The following is a 20,161-nucleotide window of genomic DNA, read 5'->3' as shown; positions in this document are numbered from 1 at the left end:
CTGCAATGACGGAGGACAGCTCAGTTCCCTCTCCAGAGGACAGACTGGATTCTGATGGGGGACGGACCGGGCAGACGGTGGTGCCCCTGCGCCGCCTTCCCCTGACCGCCCGGCGTCCCCGAGGCACGGGGCAGGCGGCGGCGGGGATGTGGGGCAGCGGAGCAACGCTTTCCCCGCACAGAACCCCGCAGCTCCACCATTGCGCCGGCGCCATCATGGTGGGTCCGGGTCCGCGGCCGCCCCTCCTGTTCCGCGCTCCCATTGGTCGGTCCGCCGAGGGGGGTGGGCACTCCGCGCGGGGGCCTTTCCCTCCGTCGTCTCACCGTCATTGCGTCATCACCACGCGCGTCCCAGATGGCCCCGGCCTGGCTGTCCGCGGCGCTGCCCGCTGCCATTTGCCTGCTCCGCTTCCACGGCCCCGGGGCATCCGGGCCCCGTCTGGGGCTGGAGGAGGAGAAGGAGAAGGAGAAGGAGAAGGAGAAGGAGAAGGAGAAGGAGAAGGAGAAGGAGAAGGAGAAGGAGAAGGAGAAGGAGAAGGAGAAGGAGAAGGAGAAGGAGAAGGAGAAGGAGAAGGAGAAGGAGAAGGAGGAGGAGAAGGAGAAGGAGAAGGAAGGCGGGGACGTGGTGGACCTCAGCGAGGCCGAGCCCGCCCTGCCCCGCTCCATGTGGGCCTTCCTGGAGAGCGGCGAGCTGTCGGCTGCCCGCAGGTGGGGAGCGGGGTCTCTGGGCGGGTGGCTGGGGCCCAGCGATGGTGCTGGGGAACTTGCTGACCATGAGGGGCTCCGTGGACACCTTGACGTCCTGCTCCAGGCAGCGGTCGCGGTACTTCAGCCCCACGCAGATCACCTTCTTGGGGTCGTCGATGGGCACCAACAGCCGCACTCACGCGGTGCCCTGGGTTTTTCTTCCCTTCCTTGTTTGTGCGTGATGCTTTTGTAGGAGCTTCATAGGTGTTCAGGAAGTGCAAACTCTTCTGAGATATGAGGTGTCCTCGAGAGAGCCCCATTGCATCCATTCCACTTGGGCTGTTTTGTTCCCTCCTGAGGCTGAAAGGGACTTCAGAACCCTACATAGAACTTGCTGCTGCTCCAGCATGGAAAGCAGAGATCGTGAAGTGTGACTGCCATTGGGGCAGGGGAAGAGGAGCTAAGACATTCATCTGCCAGCATGAAGTAGCAGGTCTTGAAAATGGTAACGGCTGTAGTAGGCCAATTAGCAGGACCGTCAGCAGTGAAAATGAATTACTTCTGTGGGACGGTCCTGATTCAGCTGACAATGCTGCAGGAATCATACAGCCTTCATGCAGCACATGAGGAGCTTGTTGTTGCAAAGCGGTACTTTGCATCACTCTGACGTTCTGCCATGGACTCTTCTTCCTAGTTTTTGATGTATATGAAGGCATTGCTAAGGAGGACATAACAGGCAGCATTAAATCCGAGGTGTCAGGAGACCTGGAAGATGCTTTGCTGGCTGTGGGTGAGTGCTCTGCTTTTAAACCTTGTCTACAAAGTAATGAAATGATGAGAGGTGCTGTGAGTTCCCTTGATTGGCTGTTGCATAGTTTCAGACATGGTTTGTCTTTGGTTATGGGCACAAAGCCAGGCTGGGTGGGACCTGGAGCACCCTGGTGTAGAGGGAGGTGACCCTGGCAATTGCAGGGCGGTTGGAACAAGATGATCTTAGGGGTCCCTTCCAACCCAAACCATTCTATGATTCTATGCTTTACAGACCCAATTGGGTGAGAAGGTGTTGTGCTTTATAGTACAGCATGCTTGATCAAAGGATGCTTGGGCAGCAGAGGTTTGCTGTCAGGAGGCATGGAAGCCTTCCCGCAAATACTGCTGTGCACCAGGCACAGAGACATCAGCTCCCAGCGTGTCACTGACTGTGGATGCCTGCACTGCACCTGCTGTTTGCTAGCCTGGAGTTGCATCTTGACAGAAGAAACAGCTGCACCATGAAAGTGCTGCACAGCGATGTGGAAAACCTCCTGCTTTTCTGACCTTAATTCTCTTGTTCTTGTCTCTCCTTACAGTAAAGTGTGTATGAAACAAGCCTGCGTACTTTGCTGAAAGACTGTATAAATCCATGAAGGTAAACAGATTGTGGAGTAAGATTGCTTGCTTCTTTCTCGCATTTTCATGCTCGAGTCAGCAGCATCATGGCAATCATGAGACGGGAGCTGCAGCCAGTCAGGAAACTGGCTTTTCTAGGAAAGCTCAGGCTTTTCTGCACATCGGGGCAATAGTCATACTCAGGAGCAGGCTGCTAATGGATCGCTCCATTAATGCAGAAATGCTCTAACTAAGAACAGCTCCTGCACAAGACCAGGCACTGAGACCTTTGTGTCTGTCGGTGATTCTCCAGAAGGTTCTGTGTTAGCTGTACGTGGTTGCTTTGCTTCCTAGGGCCTGGGAACAGATCAACAACACTCTGATCAGAGTGGTGGTGTTCCGCTTCAAGATAGATATACTGGATATCGGAAGAGAACTCCTGACTATGTATGGGAAGTCTCTCTACTCCTTCATTAAGGTAAACTTGTTGATCTTAGACACAAAAAGTGGGATTTGCTGTGTGCTTTTAAGGGGATGATCCCCCCTTGACACCTGTTGGGTATTTTAGAGTGGCTGAGATTAGGCAGACGTTACAAAGACATACTGAAAATGTTCCTGAATCTTCTTAAATTGTCTAGAAGAATACAAGCACTGCAAAAGAATTCTGTGTCTTAAGAAGAATTCTGCTTCAGTAGAACTTAAAAATTATTCATATTCCTTTTTTTTTCCTTTCTCAGTAAGTCAGTTTGCTCTGGCCTTCTCTCTTCCTCTCTTCTACTTTCTGTTTTTCTGCACTCTTCTCCCTCTTTTCTCTGCACCATTCCTTCCCTTCTTCCTCCATCTGCCCTTCCCTCTTCTGCTGTTCCCTCTGTTCTCCTCGCCCTCTCTTTCTTTCCCTTGCCATTTTTAGATCAGCTCTCCTTACGCGTATCCTCTCTTCTGTTTTGCCCTCTTTCTTCCCCCCCCCTCATTCATCACTCTTCTGTTCTTCCCCCTTACAATCTTCTCTCTTCCCTTTTTTCTTTGTTCAGCTCGATCTTTTCTCTCCTCTCCTTCTCTGCTCTCCTCTTTATTGTCCCTGCTCCTCTCTCTGTCCTCCACTTTTCCCTTCTTTCTTCTCATTTATTCACCTTTGTATTCCCAGGGAGACTGCTCAGGAGACTACAGGAACGTTCTGCTGAAGCTCTGTGGCAGTGAGGATTGAAGGATTCCTGGTGTATGTTCCGTGTTATGGGAAGGAGGGGATCATAAGGATTTCTCTCAGATTTTTGTTTGTTTGTTTGTTTGTTTGTTTCTCTCATTAATTGCTATGAGTAGTGATTTTGATTAATTCATGCTCTGGTTGGGTAATGGCAGTTCCGTTTTACCCTAGTAAAAAAAAGCCTTGTTTTACTGGCTTTAACCAAATCTATTTTGGCTTTGTTATTTCCTTGCAAGCTGTCCTTCTCTTCTGCGTTTACCAGTAAATCCTGTCAAATGAAGCAAATTTGGATGCAGAATGTAGGAATTTGCAGAGGGAGGAATTAACTTTGTCATTATATGGAGAGAATGCAGCCTGGCTTCAGCTTTTGGAAGATAATGAAACCCCTCCAAAAGAACCCATCTAAAGTACAATCAATTTTGATGTCATAGTGGTCTTTTTCAACCTAAATGATTCTAGGGTCACCAAATCCAACCCCAACCCATTCCCACCATGCCCACTAACCATGTCCATCAGTGTCGCACCTCCATGGTCCTTGTAAAGCTCTAACTTGACAACTTGCTCTCTGAGTGTGGAGCACAAACAGCTGTGCTGCACTTTGTGTGTATGTTGCCTGTAGGTCTGGAGGTAGGAAAGCTGCCCCAGTGACTGCAGAAGGGACTTCAGCTGCGCTATCATAGAGTCATAGAATGGCCTGGGTTGAAAAGGACCATAACGATCATCGAGTTTCAACCCCCTGTTATGTGCAGGGTCACCAACCAGCAGACCAGGCTGCCTAGAGCCACATCCAGCCTGGCCTTGAATGCCTCCAGGGATGGGGCATCCACAACCTCCTTGGGCAACCTGTTCCAGTGTGTCACCACCCTCTGGGTGAAAAACTTCTTCCTGATATCCAACCTAAACCTCCCCTGTCTCAGTTTAAAACTATTCCCCCTTGTCCTATCACTATCCACCCTTGTAAACAGCTGCTCCCCCCCCTGTTTATATGCTCGCTTCAAGTACTGGAAGGCCACAATGAGGTCTCCCCGGAGCCATCTCTTCTCCAAACTAAGTAAGCCTAGTTCCCTCAACTTTTCTTCATAAGAGAGGTGCTCCAGCCCTCTGATCATCTCAGTGGCCCTCCTCTGGACCTGCTCCAAGAGCTCCACATCCTTCCTGTGCTGGGGGCCCCAGGCCTGGTCTCAGTACTTCCAGATGGGGCCTCACAAGAGCTGAGTAGAGGGGCACAATCACCTCCCTCTCCCTGCTGGCCACCCCTTTCTTAATGCAGCCCAGAACACAGTTCCACCGTTACAGTGGGACAGAAACCACTCCCCACACCCTCACCTAGAGGCTTGTGGTCCTGGCAGATGTGGGAAGCCTGACCACCCATGAAGACTGAGGCAAAGCACTCATTGAGTACCTCAGCTTTTTCTATGTCTGAGGAAGCCAGCTCCCCATTGCCTTTCATCAGAGGGGGAGCACTCTCCTTGGCCTGTCTCCTCCTGCCTATGTACCTGTAGAACCCCTTCTTGTTATCTTTCACATCCCTTGACAACTTCAGCTCTGTCTGCTCCTTGGCTTTTGTAATCCTGTCTCTACACACACGGACAACAGCCCTGTATTCCTCCCAGGATACACAACCCTGCTTCCACCTTCTGTACAGTTCCCCCTTTTCTCTCAGTTTAAGCTGCAGGTCCTTACAGAGCCATGACCGTCACCTGCCTCCCCTGCTTGACTTCTGCTGGGGGATGGAGAGCCATTGTGCTCTCAGAAGGGTGTCCTTCAAGAGCTGCCAGCTCTGTTCTGTACCCATGCCCTTAAAGACCGTTTCCCAGCGGATCCCATCCAGCAGTTCCTTGAGCAGCCGGAAGTTTGCTCTCCTAAAGCACAGGGTCCTAGCTCTGCTTTTTGCCAGGCCCGCATTCTTCACGATCACAAATTCTACCAAGGCCTGGTCACTGCAGCCCAGGCTGCCTCCAATCTTAACCTCTCTAATGCTCTCCTCTTCATTAATGAGCACCCAGTCCAGTAAGGCTTCACCTCGGGTTGGTCCATCTATTACCCGGACCAGGAAGCTGTCCTCAACAGACTCCAGGAATCTCCCGGATTGTCTGCCACTCACCATGCCACTGTCCCAGCAGATATCTGGGTGGTTGAAATCCCCCATCAGGACAAGAGCCCGTGAGCGCTACACGTTTTGCAGCTGAAGCAAGAAGGCCTTGTCCACAGCCTCCTCCTGATCTGATGGCCTGTAGCAGACCCCAGCCACTAGATGCCCTTTGCTGGACCGATCCTTGATTTTCACCCACAAGCTCTCGACCTGATCGTGGCTGTTCCTCAGACACAGTTCTTCACAATCTATCCACTTCCTAACATAGAGAGCAACTCCGGTCACCCCTCATACCCTGTCTATCCCTTCTGAAAAGCCTGTAGTCCTCAATCAGGAGATTCCAATTATGGGATTCATCCCACCATGTTTCCATGATAGCAATTAGATCATACTTTCCCAATTGCACCACGGCTTCTAGCTCCTCCTGTTTATTTCCCATGCTGTGTGCATTGGTATAGAGGCACTTCAGCTTGGCTATTGGCCTCATTGCCTTATCAGAGGAGCCCTCCCTAATACCTCCAGGGCAAGACTGGGATTTTCCCTTACCACCTCCCAAGGTGAAAGCATTCCTGTGGTCTTCTCTGTCACCCATCCCCTTCCCCCATCATCTCTAGTTTAAAGCCCTGCTAACCAGCCCAGCCAACTTGTTCCCAAGAATATTTGTAGCCCTTCTAGTCAGTCAGCTCCCATTCGCTGTCAGCATTCCCCCTTTCTCAAGGCTGCATCCCAAGCCTGGTTACAGGTCAGCCTCATAGTGTTGGTCTGTCTGCCTTGACTGGTGGGAGTGTAAATCATCAGGTTTGTGTGTCAAGCCTTTGCTCTCAATTAATTGCTGCCATTGGAACGGCACCTATTAAAGCATGACCTGTCCATAAAGTGTGTCATCAGCACTGCCTGATGCCTCATCCTAAGCTGCCTTGTTATGGGGTCACATACCAAATGTGCCAGCACCATCTGCTGGGACTCCTGGATAACACTGCTGTTAGAAACTCTGCTTTTGGTTGGTGCCTTTGTGTGATGTGAAATTCCCTACCAACCTCTGAAATAGAGCTTTCTCCTAAGCCCTACGCTCCTGTCTGCTAAGCTGTGCCTTCTTATCACTGCAGAGTGTGGTTCTTGTTTGCTTTTGCAGGTGTTTGTAACTGTTGGTGAATAACGCTCTGAAGGCATCACAGACTGCCTGCTTGTCTCTGCAGTGCTCGGGGCTTTTCTGAGCTGCAGGCTCACTGCAGTCCCGTGGCATAGCCTTGCATCTGGTGACGGACTGAAGCTGGAGAATCCTGGCAGCAGAGGACGCTCCTGCCCCACAGAAGGGCTCACAGCTCCACCGCAGCTCCACCGACCTCAGTGCTGGTGAGGAGGCTGAGATGCCTCCAAGTGATGAATGCAGTCCACCCAACCTTACACCTCGTGTGGTTCACTGTGCAAGGCGACCAGGAAGAAAGGTGGGCACAGGTAATACTGCATCAAAAGCAACTGCAGAGCTCTCAGGCTGGTAGTCCAGGGTGTGGGGGCCCAGGTGGTGCTGTGGGACAGGTGTGAAAGGAGGGCACTGGTGGTGCGTGCCAGTCCTTGGCTGCAGGACTGGTGCTTGTGGCAGGGCCTTGGGTTCTGTGTCTGCAGGATCTATTTGCAGATTGGTGTCTGCTTGGAAGGGATGGGACCCACCTCCCTAAGGGAGGTGAGGATATTTTCATCAGTAGGATGGCAGCTTCACAAGGGAGGCTTTAACCTAAGAATGGTGAGGGCTTTTGATCACAGGGATGGGATGATGTGAGGGAGAGGGACCAGAAAATCAGCACTTGCAGGGTTGCAAGGAAATGCCGGAAGGCACTGCTATGGGGAGATCCCCCAAAGCTCCAGAGGAGGTTGTGGTGGGTAACGGGGGGAGGCTGCTTGGATTTGTGCAGAGGGAGAGATGGAGAGAGAAATAGATGGACAGAGGGATCAACAGAGGAGAGAACTGTTGGTTGGATGGATGGATGGATGGATGGATGGATGGATGGATGGATGGATGGATGGATGGAAAAACGGATTGAAGGATCATTGGATGGACGGAATGATTGTTGGATGAAAGGGTGGATGTAAATACAGGTGGGTGGAGAGATCAACAGGAAAATATGATTTCTGCCTCAAAGACCAGTGTACCCCCAGGCCCCACTCCCTCCATGGGGACCAGTGGGGGTGGCCCTGGGGGTACGGAACCCACGTCCCATTGGCTGGAGCCACTCTCTTGGCTGTTACAGAACCCAGAACCTTTGGAGGAGGCTCAGTTCCATGGCTCTGGCATGGGGAGTGCTGGATCCCTGGATCCTCTGTCCATTTGGGATGGGGTGATGGGGTCTGTGGTGCAGGATGGATCTTGGGTATGGTGGTCTGTTGCCCCCTTTTAGTGGGATGTGGGGTGAGAGAAGTCCTTGCCGTATGGGTCCCCTTCTTACAGGAGGGATTGGGCTCTATGGAGTAGAATGGGTCAGTGAGGTCCGTTGCCCACCTATCAGGTTTACGGGGTCCAGTGGGGCAGGGAGGGGTCCCAAACCCCCCAGTTGGATGCCCTGTTTAAGGTGGGAAGGAAGATAATGAGGTAAAGCGGGGCAGAGGGAGGGCCCCCTCCTTGCCCCTCCCCTTCATTGCTGTGATGTCAGTGGGGTAACAGCAGTTCTCAGGGTAACTGTCCCAACCCCAAACCATCCTAGACTCCTCTCTGATCAGCTGTGAAGATGGTGCCTTGTGGCCTTGTTCCCATCTGGGATGGATCGTTCTACAATGCTGTATGTCCCATTGGGCCAAAAGTACTGGTTTGGTGCTGAAATCCAACTCCATTCCTCACCAGCTGTATTCCCAAGGAATCCTCCTTCCCCATCCTCCCCAAGCTCTCAACTTCTATCTCCAACTGATGTGCAGAAATCAAACTCTATAACCACAGAGTAGTTATAAAGCAGGTATGTTTAATCAGCGCTGCACACACGCTGGATGCAGAGGGGGTATTCCCACCTAGCCTGCATACCGGAGGGCAAGAAAGGCACATACTTAAAGAACAAGCTGCTTACATATGCATTAGGATAAGGGGGTATATGTGGAGTCATTCATGCATCTACTTACAAGTTGGGTCATCCCATTATGTGCTCCAAATACAAGGTTGAATTTTGGTCCTAAAATAATAGTGCTGTTAGCAGCAGCTTCCTCACCTGCCCCTAAGCAAATGGGCTCCCTCTGACCGCTTTTATATTTGTGCTGAGCAGGTCAATTTAGTGACAGGACCCCAAAGCATGGTACGTCCATCCCTGCCTTTGGTAGTCATGTGCAGATCCAGCAATCAGAGAAGTTCGAAGTCTTAGCACAGTTACTAATTACACTGTAAAAGGAGCTCTCTTCCCAGGCCAGAACACCTCCCGCGTACATTGAGATAAAGCAAATTAGTAACCAGCTCATCTTGTCTTGATGAGTTTAACTTTTGACGGTGCACTTTCCTTGGCAGACCAAGTAGTTCCCCGGCATCTTGGAATAACCTCCTGCAACAATACTTACCTCACATGCCTTATTAGTCCTACAAGGGAATGCCTCCAGCCACCCTAAAAAGCTATCAGGACCAACATACAGCAATATACCCCCCCGCCCCCCCGCCTTTTCTTGGGAGTTCTGAGAAATCAATTTGCCATTGTTGCCCTGGCAGGTTCCCTTTCCCAGTAGGCCCACTTGTACCCTGTTCCTGGTACTAGGATTGTACTTTGTAGTCTCCGTTCCCGCAGTATGTTTTCTTATCTTCCCTTAGAACCAATTTCCATACAATACTAACGGGCACAACAGTGTGTCCATCTGGGCGTGAACCCATCTGTCAGCTTGCTCTCTTCCCTTCTAAATCACTAATTAGATTCCTATCCTCTGTAGGATATTTTACAGGTTCTGACTCAGGTTCAGAGATTTTAAGTTTACCGTCTGGAATTAAAGCCTTCTTCAACTGCCTGTTCTGCCACCTGATCCGCCATCTTATCTCCAGTTTCCTGTACAGTGCTACCTTTCTGATGTCCTTTACAGAGTATAATAGCCATGCTCTTTGGTAGATGTACACCATACTGAATGTTTTCCTTGTGTGTGAGCAATCCTTGCTCTTTCCAGATGACACTATGAGCGTGTTCCACCCCAAAAGCATGTTTAGCATCTGACCATGTATTTAAGGCTCTTGTCAAGGCAGTTATTGCAGCCTTCTGAGCCAAGTCCCCACAGGCAATGGTTGTTCGATTACCTGGTCAGTAGCAGTTACTGCATATCCTGCCTTACGGTTGCCTTGTCTCACAACACTGCTTCTGTCGGATGAACCCAGGAATCCTCAGCACTGTCCAATGGTTCCTCCTGTAGGTCTGGCCGACTGGCACAGTCAGTCTCCAAGCAGTCGCACGCTGCTGGTTTGGAGGTAGCTCTGTGTTGGTGTTAGAATCATGGAATGGCCTGGGTTGAGAAGGACCTCAAAGATCGTCCAGTTCCAACCCCCTGCTATGTGCAGGGTCACCAACCGACGGACCAGGCTGCCCAGAGCCTTGTCTTGAATAAGATTGTTTTTAGGAGAACAAAAACTTTGGATCACCTTTCAAATACAGAGAAAAAAATAACGCTGTATTATTTTTTTGTTTTATTTTCCTGTTGTTATTATCAGGTAAAGAGACAGACATATCACATCTCAGAAATGGCTTTACTTCAGTGGCCTTAAATGGTCCCTCTGTGATCATTATTTTCTTATTGAATCGCTGTCAGACACAGCTGGTGGATTTTTGTACAGGCAATTTGGAGTTCCTAGCTAAAATGAACCACATGAATACAGATTACGGATATTCTTATCTCAGCACACTTTTGAGATGGAGCATTCAAATTACAAGACCTTCAGTCTGCTGTTTTAATCTGACCCAGAAGGAAAACTTCACTACAGTTTGTTTCCTTGATTCCCGTGCAATTTTATTTTGGAACTGAAGCTCAATCGAATTTAAACAACTTTTTTGAAAGTCTGTAATGAAAGTTGCATTTTTGCTTACACGTAGCCGCTTTGACCCACAGTGAATGGAAGTCATAAAGCAGAGTATAAAGGGAGTTTCTAAATTGCCTGTTGTTGAGTCCATTGAAGGCAACAGGAGAGTCCAGAATGTGACCTTTGAGAGCAAATTTGCCTCTGCTTGTTACTGAATTTTGTGTTGCGTTTTTCTGTATATATATTTCTTTTGACTCAGAAATACAAATTATAATGAAGGTGAGGCACTTCACAATACATTTGGCTTCAGCATTGCTGAATGTACATTTGTTCTCCAGCAAAACATTTCAGAATCTGCAGAACGTTGCTAATAACTGCAGTGGAACAGGGAGGAATAGTGAAAACAGATTTCTGCTTTGAATGCTTTCAAATTTAATAATTAATGCATTTTATTTTTACTTGTATAGGATTATCATGAACTCTAGGTAGGTAGTTACATTTGAAAATGCTAAGTGAGATAGCAAAACTGAATCATAAACACAGGAAACAGATTCTGCATTCATTTTCTTGCATTTCTGTCCTGCTGGCATGCTCTTTGTACTTTCTACCATTTCAGAATCACAGGAGCTAAAATAGTCTAAAAAAGAAGAGTCCAAATCCTTGCCTTTGGAAGGCCCAGCTTGTTACCCAACTCCTGAGCAAAGAAAAAGAAGAATAAAGTCTTCAGTCACCACACATACTCACACTGGGAGGTGGGAGTGGGAGGGAGGTGGGAGGTGAAAGGAGGGATGGAGAAGAGGACGGATGGACAACGTGGAAGTAGATGGATAGGGGGAGGGATGGAGAACGAGGAAGGAGGGAGGGACACGCACCGGGCCACGTGCTTGGCTCACAAAGGTGACACCATCCTCCTTGTCACAAACTTCAGCCTCAGCGTGACTGTCAGCCCTGTGGACATGCTGGCTGTCACTGTGCCCACCGTCTGCCACAACATCACCTGCAGCCTCTGTGGAACTTCAATGGCCGTCTCCACACCGACCGCCTCATCCAGAGCAGCACTGCCACGGGTCATCGCTTCAGTCCCGGTCCCAGGTGTCCCCTGTGCCAGCAATCCCCCAGCAGTGAGTGAGTGGGCAGTGGACACAACCTGGGCTTCTCACCGGGCCCTGCACGGGTGGTGGCAGTGTTCCAGGGGCACCGCCTCCGGCCCCACCCATCCCTCTCCAAAAATGAGCTGATGCTGTTCTCCTGGTTTGAGCAGCTGTGTACGGACTGTGCAACTGCCCGAGGGGAACCTTCCGACCTACTGCCTGAACTGAACTGAACTTCGGTGTCACGAGTGCGGCTGCAGATATGCAGTAACCGTACTGAAACTGCAACTATCTGAAGACCCACATGCAGAACAAACCGTACAGTGCACAGAAATCACACTGCAATGATGAAGGAACTCGGCAACGGGGCCGCTGTTGTGTTTTGATAACAGTGAGGAGGCACCAGCAACGAGCTGTGGATTGGCTGCCCCCCCTGCGCTGCACTGTGCATTCACGCGCTGGTCACGCATAGAGTGCATGATCCGGCTCAGGGCGTACAGACATGTCAGGAGGGCAGCAGGGTGAGGTAACTCAGGCAGAGGACACCGCTGCCTCCATGGGGATGCCCGCAAGGCCCTGAGCCAACCAGTCCCTCCCCTTACAGCCAATCCGAGCTGTGCTGGCTGATGGTCCTTTTGGGACCTCTTGGCGGATCAGTAGCTGTGCACTGCAGTGCTTAAACACTCGCTTTGGCCGACTGTGTGGGTGAACGTGTGTTCTGTGCAGTGCCTCATCCCTGCATCCCAACACCCCAGTGCAGCAGTGCTCCGTGCCGTCCTGCAGGCTGCTGTGCAGCGCGCAGTGCTGCAGAGCTGTACTTCCCAGCCCTGTGCTCTCCAGCAGTCTTGTGTGAGTTCTGCCTCCCCCAGAAAACTCTTCTGGGGCAGTGCTGGTGCACCCCTGTGCACGCACACGCGTGTGAAAAAACAAGCACTGACATGCAGACACCAATTTGCACACACCCCTGTACGTGCACATGCACATGTATCCACACACCTGCACACACCCACAGGCAAACACGTGCACACATGTGCAAGAACACCTTTGCTGGCATCCATGAGCACACATACATCTACATGCATGTACACACGTGTGCAAAATGACACATCCATGTTCAAGCACCTCCTGGCACACACACAGCGATCTGTACGCACACATTTCAAGCCTACCTTTGCACACACATGCACATCCTTTGCACTCCTGTGTGCAAACAGCCACGTGCATGCATGAACACGTGCGGTTCAACCCTTTGGCATATTTGTGGTCAAGCTGTGCGACCCTGCCCTTGCACAAACCCATGTGCAGACATTGCAATCGCATCTCTTTGCACATAACTGTGCAAGCCCATATTTGCACACACATATGAACACACACCCACATGGGCCACCTTTGCACGCTCACTTGCAAACAGCACCTTGCATGCCTCCATTTGCATGCAGACGTGCAAGCACAGCCTTGCACACGCATATGAATGTGTATGTGTGCAGAACCATACACACAAATGCAAAGATGTACTCCCACACATACCTGTGCAGTCACACACATGCAAGCACATCCTTGCACACCCGTGTACACACACCATCCGTACGCATGCAAATGTATGCAAAACCATGCAGCCATGTGCAGCCCCGATGCTCCTAACCATGATTATGCAGACATACATGTAAATGCAGACACGTGTGCAACACAACCCTTTTGCACACTCACATGCAAATACCATCCTGGAAACATCTAGCTGCGTGTGCACGTGTGCAGCCCCACCTCTTTGCACACCCCTGTGCACACACACATGCAAGTCCATCCTTGCACACAAACACGTGCACGCACACACTTGTGTAACCCCATCTATTTGCATAGCACTGTGCACACGTACATGTATGCAACCTTCTGTCTACCTCCATGCACAGACACCCATGTGCACCACCCAGACCCCTTTGCACACCCTCGTTTGCTTTCACAAGCATATGCAACCCCATTCCTTTGCACTTGCATGGGCAAATATCTTGAAGAAGACATCCGATTACACATGCACGTGCGCAACCCCACACTTTTGAGCTCCCCTGGGCAAACACACACACGTGCCACCTTGTTCACACACTTCCCACATGCTCATACGCACCTGTGCACTCCCACCCCTTTGCACAACCGTGCACGCACACGTCTAAATCAACCCTTGCACACACCCACGTGCATGCACACACCTGCAAGCCCATCCTTGCCCAAAACCACTTCTATGCACACACTTGTGCATCCCCACCCCTTTGCACACCCCTGTGTACAGGCACGTGTGCAACCCTTCCTTGCACTCACGACTTGCGTGCACAAACCTGTACCACCCCACCCTTGCGCACTCACCCACATGTGCAACCCCAACACTTTGCACACCCTTGTGAATGCACGCACCTGCGCAACCCCACCAGTTTGTTAACCCTTGCACACACACGTGTGCAACTCCATCCTTTCACTCTCCATGTGCTTATTCACAGCTGTGTAACCCCTCCCCTTGTGCACCCACGTGTACACAAAACATGTGCAACCCCACCCTTGCGCACACCCACACGCACACACACACACGGGCCTGCCTGCCTTGACTGGCTGGACGGTTGGCATCGCAGCACCTGCCTGCCTTGGCTGTCTGTCTGTCTGTCCCAGGGTACGTTTGGATCCAACAGTCAGGATGTCTCAGGAGCAGAGGCAAAAAAACCACGCACCCAGAGCAGAAAACAGAGGTAGGAATTTTATTCAACAGCCTCACACGGATACACAAACAAGCACCTATTGTAGACAATCCCTTGAGAAACACCAAAATGCCCAAAGGAAAGAAAGGACCACAGCAGCAGTGGATGTGATGGGTAATGCCAGCAAAACGGCCCCTGCTGCAAAGGGCATGTTTCCTCTCTCCTGCTTTGATTCTCCCCAGGGTCTGCAGGGTTTGTTCCACTGAACGCCGTACCCTCTCGTCCACTGTGACATACAAAGCCAAAGTGGAACACCTGCAAGCAAAACAAATCTTTGCACAAAAACGATGAACAACCAGGTCAGCTCTCTCCACAAAACAAGCTCTCCATGGCTACAGATAAATATCAATTCCCCTAAAACTGGCAAAATTCTTTCTTCCATCCCAGTATCACTCAGCACTCAGGGGCCTTCACACACTCCTACACAATAAAATTTCATATTTGCATTCATGAAATTTGTTGAAATCCATTATTTATAATTACTAGCATTATTTAGCTCATTACTTTCTTCAGTTCAGAAATTTTTCGTTATTTTTAAAAAACCCTTCCCGGTCCCTAAGCTCCTCCGCCCTTTGCCTTCCTTCACAGAGATGCTTGCTTCTGGCCAGCACTCCTGCCCAGTGCCTAGCCCACACACCTCATCTCTTGGGGAGATAGCAAGGTGGCCTGTAGCTACCCACACCTCCTCCCGGGCATGGCTTCGCAGCTTTGCTTCAAGCCCAGAACCCAAAGGAGCTCCTCTTACCTTTTGGCCCACATTCTTCTCCTCCCGCGCAGCTCCTGTGGCAAGCAGGGGCACAGCTCTGGCCAGAGTCCTCCATTCCTGCAAGGTTGCTTTTTGTCATTCTTTGCCTTCTGTTGCTGTGCTCTCTTTTGCTGTGCTATGCCTAGCTTTCCTACTTGCTTGCTCTGTATTTACATGCATTGCTTTTGACTTGTTATTCTCCTTTGTCCTCTGTTTCATTAGTTTCCCTTCAACCCTCCCCCTTCCCTCACCCTACCTCCAATTTTTTCCTTCCTACCCTCTCTCCTCTCCCCCCCCAGCCACCCACACCCCCTCTTACTCACCCCCCTCACCTCTGCCCCCTCTCCACCCCTCCTCCCTCCCCCCTCTCGCCCCCCTCACCCCCCTCTAGCCCCACTGCTCCTCCCCCTCTCCCCCCTCTCCTTCCCCTCCCCTCCCCTCCCCTCTCTTTTGCCCCCTTCCACTACCATTCCCCCTTGCTTTAAGGGAAACTTACCTTTCCTGCTCTTCACTGACTTCTTGATTCTCGTGGCTTTGGCTGCTATTTTGCCTTGCTTTCCTTTGCTCTGCTATGCATTGCTTTCTCTGTATTTCTTGCCATCCACTCCTTCCTTTGAGTTATTCTTTACTTTTTCACTTGGCTTTTTTCTTCTTTTCTCTTTACCTTTCTTCTCTTGTCATTATTCGGTTTTTTGTTTGTTTTTTCTGTTTTCATCTATTAGTTTTTTCTTTTCCTTTTTTCTTTTTTCCATATTTTTCTCTTTTCTCTTTTTATTTCTATTTTCTCTTTTTTCTTTTCTTTTTTATCATTTTTCTTTTTTGTCTTTTCTCTTTTTTCTCTTTTTTGTTCATTTTCTTTTTTTCTTTTCTCTTTTTTTTCTTTTTTGTTCAATTTCTTTTTTTCTTTTCTCTTTTTTTCTCTTTTTCATTCATTTTTTTATTTTTTCTTTTCATTTTTTCTCTTTTTCTTATTTTTCTTTTCTTTTTTCTCTTTTTTCATATTTTTTGTTCTTATTTTTTCTTTTCTTTTCTTTTTTCATCACAGGTTTGCCTTCAGCCCTCCCCTCAGCCCTTCCCTCCGCTCTGCTCTTCACCCATCCCCTCCCCTCCCCATCCCCTCTTTTCTTTCTTACCCTCCCCTTTCCCCTTGCCTTTGCCTCCCAGTACCTTGCCTGCCCTTCACTTACCTTCTCCTCACTTCCTGCTTCTTGATGCTCTTGGCTTTTGCTGCTACTCACGCCAAACCCCAACACTTGCCTACTCTGCGTGCTGCTCTGCCAAGTTGCTCTCTACTCTGCTCACAGCTTCACGCCTACTGCTTGCCCTTCTCTGTCCCCTTCTCGTGCCCTTCACGCTTTTCCTCCCCTTGCTGAGCAAGGCCATGCCCGGTAGCTACCCTTGAACCTCCTCCGCCCTTTGCCTTCCTCCACAGAGATGCTTGCTTCTGGCCAGCACTCCTGCCCAGTGCCTAGCCCACACACCTCATCTCTTGGGGAGATAGCAAGGTGGCCTGTAGCTACCCACACCTCCTCCCGGGCATGGCTTCGCAGCTTTGCTTCAAGCCCAGAACCCAAAGGAGCTCCTCTTACCTTTTGGCCCACATTCTTCTCCTCCCGCGCAGCTCCTGTGGCAAGCAGGGGCACAGCTCTGGCCAGAGTCCTCCATTCCTGCAAGGTTGCTTTTTGTCATTCTTTGCCTTCTGTTGCTGTGCTCTCTTTTGCTGTGCTATGCCTAGCTTTCCTACTTGCTTGCTCTGTATTTACATGCATTGCTTTTGACTTGTTATTCTCCTTTGTCCTCTGTTTCATTAGTTTCCCTTCAACCCTCCCCCTTCCCTCACCCTACCTCCAATTTTTTCCTTCCTACCCTCTCTCCTCTCCCCCCCAGCCACCCACACCCCCTCTTACTCACCCCCCTCACCTCTGCCCCCTCTCCACCCCTCCTCCCTCCCCCCTCTCGCCCCCCTCACCCCCCTCTAGCCCCACTGCTCCTCCCCCTCTCCCCCCTCTCCTTCCCCTCCCCTCCCCTCCCCTCTCTTTTGCCCCCTTCCACTACCATTCCCCCTTGCTTTAAGGGAAACTTACCTTTCCTGCTCTTCACTGACTTCTTGATTCTCGTGGCTTTGGCTGCTATTTTGCCTTGCTTTCCTTTGCTCTGCTATGCATTGCTTTCTCTGTATTTCTTGCCATCCACTCCTTCCTTTGAGTTATTCTTTACTTTTTCACTTGGCTTTTTTCTTCTTTTCTCTTTACCTTTCTTCTCTTGTCATTATTCGGTTTTTTGTTTGTTTTTTCTGTTTTCATCTATTAGTTTTTTCTTTTCCTTTTTTCTTTTTTCCATATTTTTCTCTTTTCTCTTTTTTATTTCTATTTTCTCTTTTTTCTTTTCTTTTTTATCATTTTTCTTTTTTGTCTTTTCTCTTTTTTCTCTTTTTTGTTCATTTTCTTTTTTTCTTTTCTCTTTTTTTTCTTTTTTGTTCAATTTCTTTTTTTCTTTTCTCTTTTTTTCTCTTTTTCATTCATTTTTTTATTTTTTCTTTTCATTTTTTCTCTTTTTCTTATTTTTCTTTCCTTTTTTCTCTTTTTTCATATTTTTTGTTCTTATTTTTTCTTTTCTTTTCTTTTTTCATCACAGGTTTGCCTTCAGCCCTCCCCTCAGCCCTTCCCTCCGCTCTGCTCTTCACCCATCCCCTCCCCTCCCCATCCCCTCTTTTCTTTCTTACCCTCCCCTTTCCCCTTGCCTTTGCCTCCCAGTACCTTGCCTGCCCTTCACTTACCTTCTCCTCACTTCCTGCTTCTTGATGCTCTTGGCTTTTGCTGCTACTCACGCCAAACCCCAACACTTGCCTACTCTGCGTGCTGCTCTGCCAAGTTGCTCTCTACTCTGCTCACAGCTTCACGCCTACTGCTTGCCCTTCTCTGTCCCCTTCTCGTGCCCTTCACGCTTTTCCTCCCCTTGCTGAGCAAGGCCATGCCCGGTAGCTACCCTTGAACCTCCTCCGCCCTTTGCCTTCCTCCACAGAGATGCTTGCTTCTGGCCAGCACTCCTGCCCAGTGCCTAGCCCACACACCTCATCTCTTGGGGAGATAGCAAGGTGGCCTGTAGCTACCCACACCTCCTCCCGGGCATGGCTTCTCAGCTTTGCTTCAAGCCCAGAACCCAAAGGAGCTCCTCTTACCTTTTGGCCCACATTCTTCTCCTCCCGCGCAGCTCCTGTGGCAAGCAGGGGCACAGCTCTGGCCAGAGTCCTCCATTCCTGCAAGGTTGCTTTTTGTCATTCTTTGCCTTCTGTTGCTGTGCTCTCTTTTGCTGTGCTATGCCTAGCTTTCCTACTTGCTTGCTCTGTATTTACATGCATTGCTTTTGACTTGTTATTCTCCTTTGTCCTCTGTTTCATTAGTTTCCCTTCAACCCTCCCCCTTCCCTCACCCTACCTCCAATTTTTTCCTTCCTACCCTCTCTCCTCTCCCCCCCCAGCCACCCACACCCCCTCTTACTCACCCCCCTCACCTCTGCCCCCTCTCCACCCCTCCTCCCTCCCCCCTCTCGCCCCCCTCACCCCCCTCTAGCCCCACTGCTCCTCCCCCTCTCCCCCCTCTCCTTCCCCTCCCCTCCCCTCCCCTCTCTTTTGCCCCCTTCCACTACCATTCCCCCTTGCTTTAAGGGAAACTTACCTTTCCTGCTCTTCACTGACTTCTTGATTCTCGTGGCTTTGGCTGCTATTTTGCCTTGCTTTCCTTTGCTCTGCTATGCATTGCTTTCTCTGTATTTCTTGCCATCCACTCCTTCCTTTGAGTTATTCTTTACTTTTTCACTTGGCTTTTTTCTTCTTTTCTCTTTACCTTTCTTCTCTTGTCATTATTCGGTTTTTTGTTTGTTTTTTCTGTTTTCATCTATTAGTTTTTTCTTTTCCTTTTTTCTTTTTTCCATATTTTTCTCTTTTCTCTTTTTTATTTCTATTTTCTCTTTTTTCTTTTCTTTTTTATCATTTTTCTTTTTTGTCTTTTCTCTTTTTTCTCTTTTTTGTTCATTTTCTTTTTTTCTTTTCTCTTTTTTTTCTTTTTTGTTCAATTTCTTTTTTTCTTTTCTCTTTTTTTCTCTTTTTCATTCATTTTTTTATTTTTTCTTTTCATTTTTTCTCTTTTTCTTATTTTTCTTTCCTTTTTTCTCTTTTTTCATATTTTTTGTTCTTATTTTTTCTTTTCTTTTCTTTTTTCATCACAGGTTTGCCTTCAGCCCTCCCCTCAGCCCTTCCCTCCGCTCTGCTCTTCACCCATCCCCTCCCCTCCCCATCCCCTCTTTTCTTTCTTACCCTCCCCTTTCCCCTTGCCTTTGCCTCCCAGTACCTTGCCTGCCCTTCACTTACCTTCTCCTCACTTCCTGCTTCTTGATGCTCTTGGCTTTTGCTGCTACTCACGCCAAACCCCAACACTTGCCTACTCTGCGTGCTGCTCTGCCAAGTTGCTCTCTACTCTGCTCACAGCTTCACGCCTACTGCTTGCCCTTCTCTGTCCCCTTCTCGTGCCCTTCACGCTTTTCCTCCCCTTGCTGAGCAAGGCCATGCCCGGTAGCTACCCTTGAACCTCCTCCGCCCTTTGCCTTCCTCCACAGAGATGCTTGCTTCTGGCCAGCACTCCTGCCCAGTGCCTAGCCCACACACCTCATCTCTTGGGGAGATAGCAAGGTGGCCTGTAGCTACCCACACCTCCTCCCGGGCATGGCTTCGCAGCTTTGCTTCAAGCCCAGAACCCAAAGGAGCTCCTCTTACCTTTTGGCCCACATTCTTCTCCTCCCGCGCAGCTCCTGTGGCAAGCAGGGGCACAGCTCTGGCCAGAGTCCTCCATTCCTGCAAGGTTGCTTTTTGTCATTCTTTGCCTTCTGTTGCTGTGCTCTCTTTTGCTGTGCTATGCCTAGCTTTCCTACTTGCTTGCTCTGTATTTACATGCATTGCTTTTGACTTGTTATTCTCCTTTGTCCTCTGTTTCATTAGTTTCCCTTCAACCCTCCCCCTTCCCTCACCCTACCTCCAATTTTTTCCTTCCTACCCTCTCTCCTCTCCCCCCCCAGCCACCCACACCCCCTCTTACTCACCCCCCTCACCTCTGCCCCCTCTCCACCCCTCCTCCCTCCCCCCTCTCGCCCCCCTCACCCCCCTCTAGCCCCACTGCTCCTCCCCCTCTCCCCCCTCTTCCCCTCCCCTCCCCTCCCCTCTCTTTTGCCCCCTTCCACTACCATTCCCCCTTGCTTTAAGGGAAACTTACCTTTCCTGCTCTTCACTGACTT

The 20,161-nt window shown here is 49.8% G+C and overlaps 1 protein-coding gene and 1 long non-coding RNA gene across 4 annotated transcripts; both read left to right on the top strand.

The window, feature by feature from the left end:
• The first annotated feature begins 352 nt into the window (after positions 1-352).
• Positions 353-2,402, top strand: LOC121108923 (mental retardation GTPase activating protein homolog 4-like). 2 transcript variants are annotated; one of them, XR_006932613.1, is made up of 3 exons: positions 364-707; positions 1,381-1,476; positions 2,036-2,402. XR_006932613.1 is itself a non-coding variant. In XM_040657262.2 (2 exons), exons 1-2 carry the CDS (start codon positions 355-357, stop codon positions 1,385-1,387), a joined length of 360 nt encoding a protein of 119 aa, XP_040513196.1. In that variant the 5' UTR covers positions 353-354; the 3' UTR covers positions 1,388-2,023. The 2 variants fall into 2 exon arrangements, 1 of the variants encoding a protein (XP_040513196.1); XM_040657262.2 differs by lacking the exon at positions 2,036-2,402 and having other exon boundaries at positions 353-707; positions 1,381-2,023.
• A 4,373-nt stretch (positions 2,403-6,775) lies between these two features.
• Positions 6,776-10,601, top strand: LOC121108922. Of its 2 annotated transcripts, XR_006932614.1 has the most exons (3): positions 6,776-7,713; positions 9,236-9,404; positions 9,999-10,601. It is a non-coding gene; the product is annotated as an uncharacterized LOC121108922 (long non-coding RNA). The 2 variants fall into 2 exon arrangements; XR_005843556.2 differs by lacking the exon at positions 6,776-7,713 and having other exon boundaries at positions 7,954-9,404.
• The last annotated feature ends 9,560 nt before the right edge of the window (positions 10,602-20,161 follow it).

Source organism: Gallus gallus, unplaced genomic scaffold (genome assembly GCF_016699485.2).
Source record: "Gallus gallus isolate bGalGal1 unplaced genomic scaffold, bGalGal1.mat.broiler.GRCg7b scaffold_81, whole genome shotgun sequence".
In the NCBI taxonomy this organism is placed as follows: Eukaryota; Metazoa; Chordata; class Aves; order Galliformes; family Phasianidae; genus Gallus; species Gallus gallus.
The sequence above is the reverse complement of the archived record's forward strand: the minus strand, read 5'-3'. Positions and strand labels throughout refer to the sequence as shown.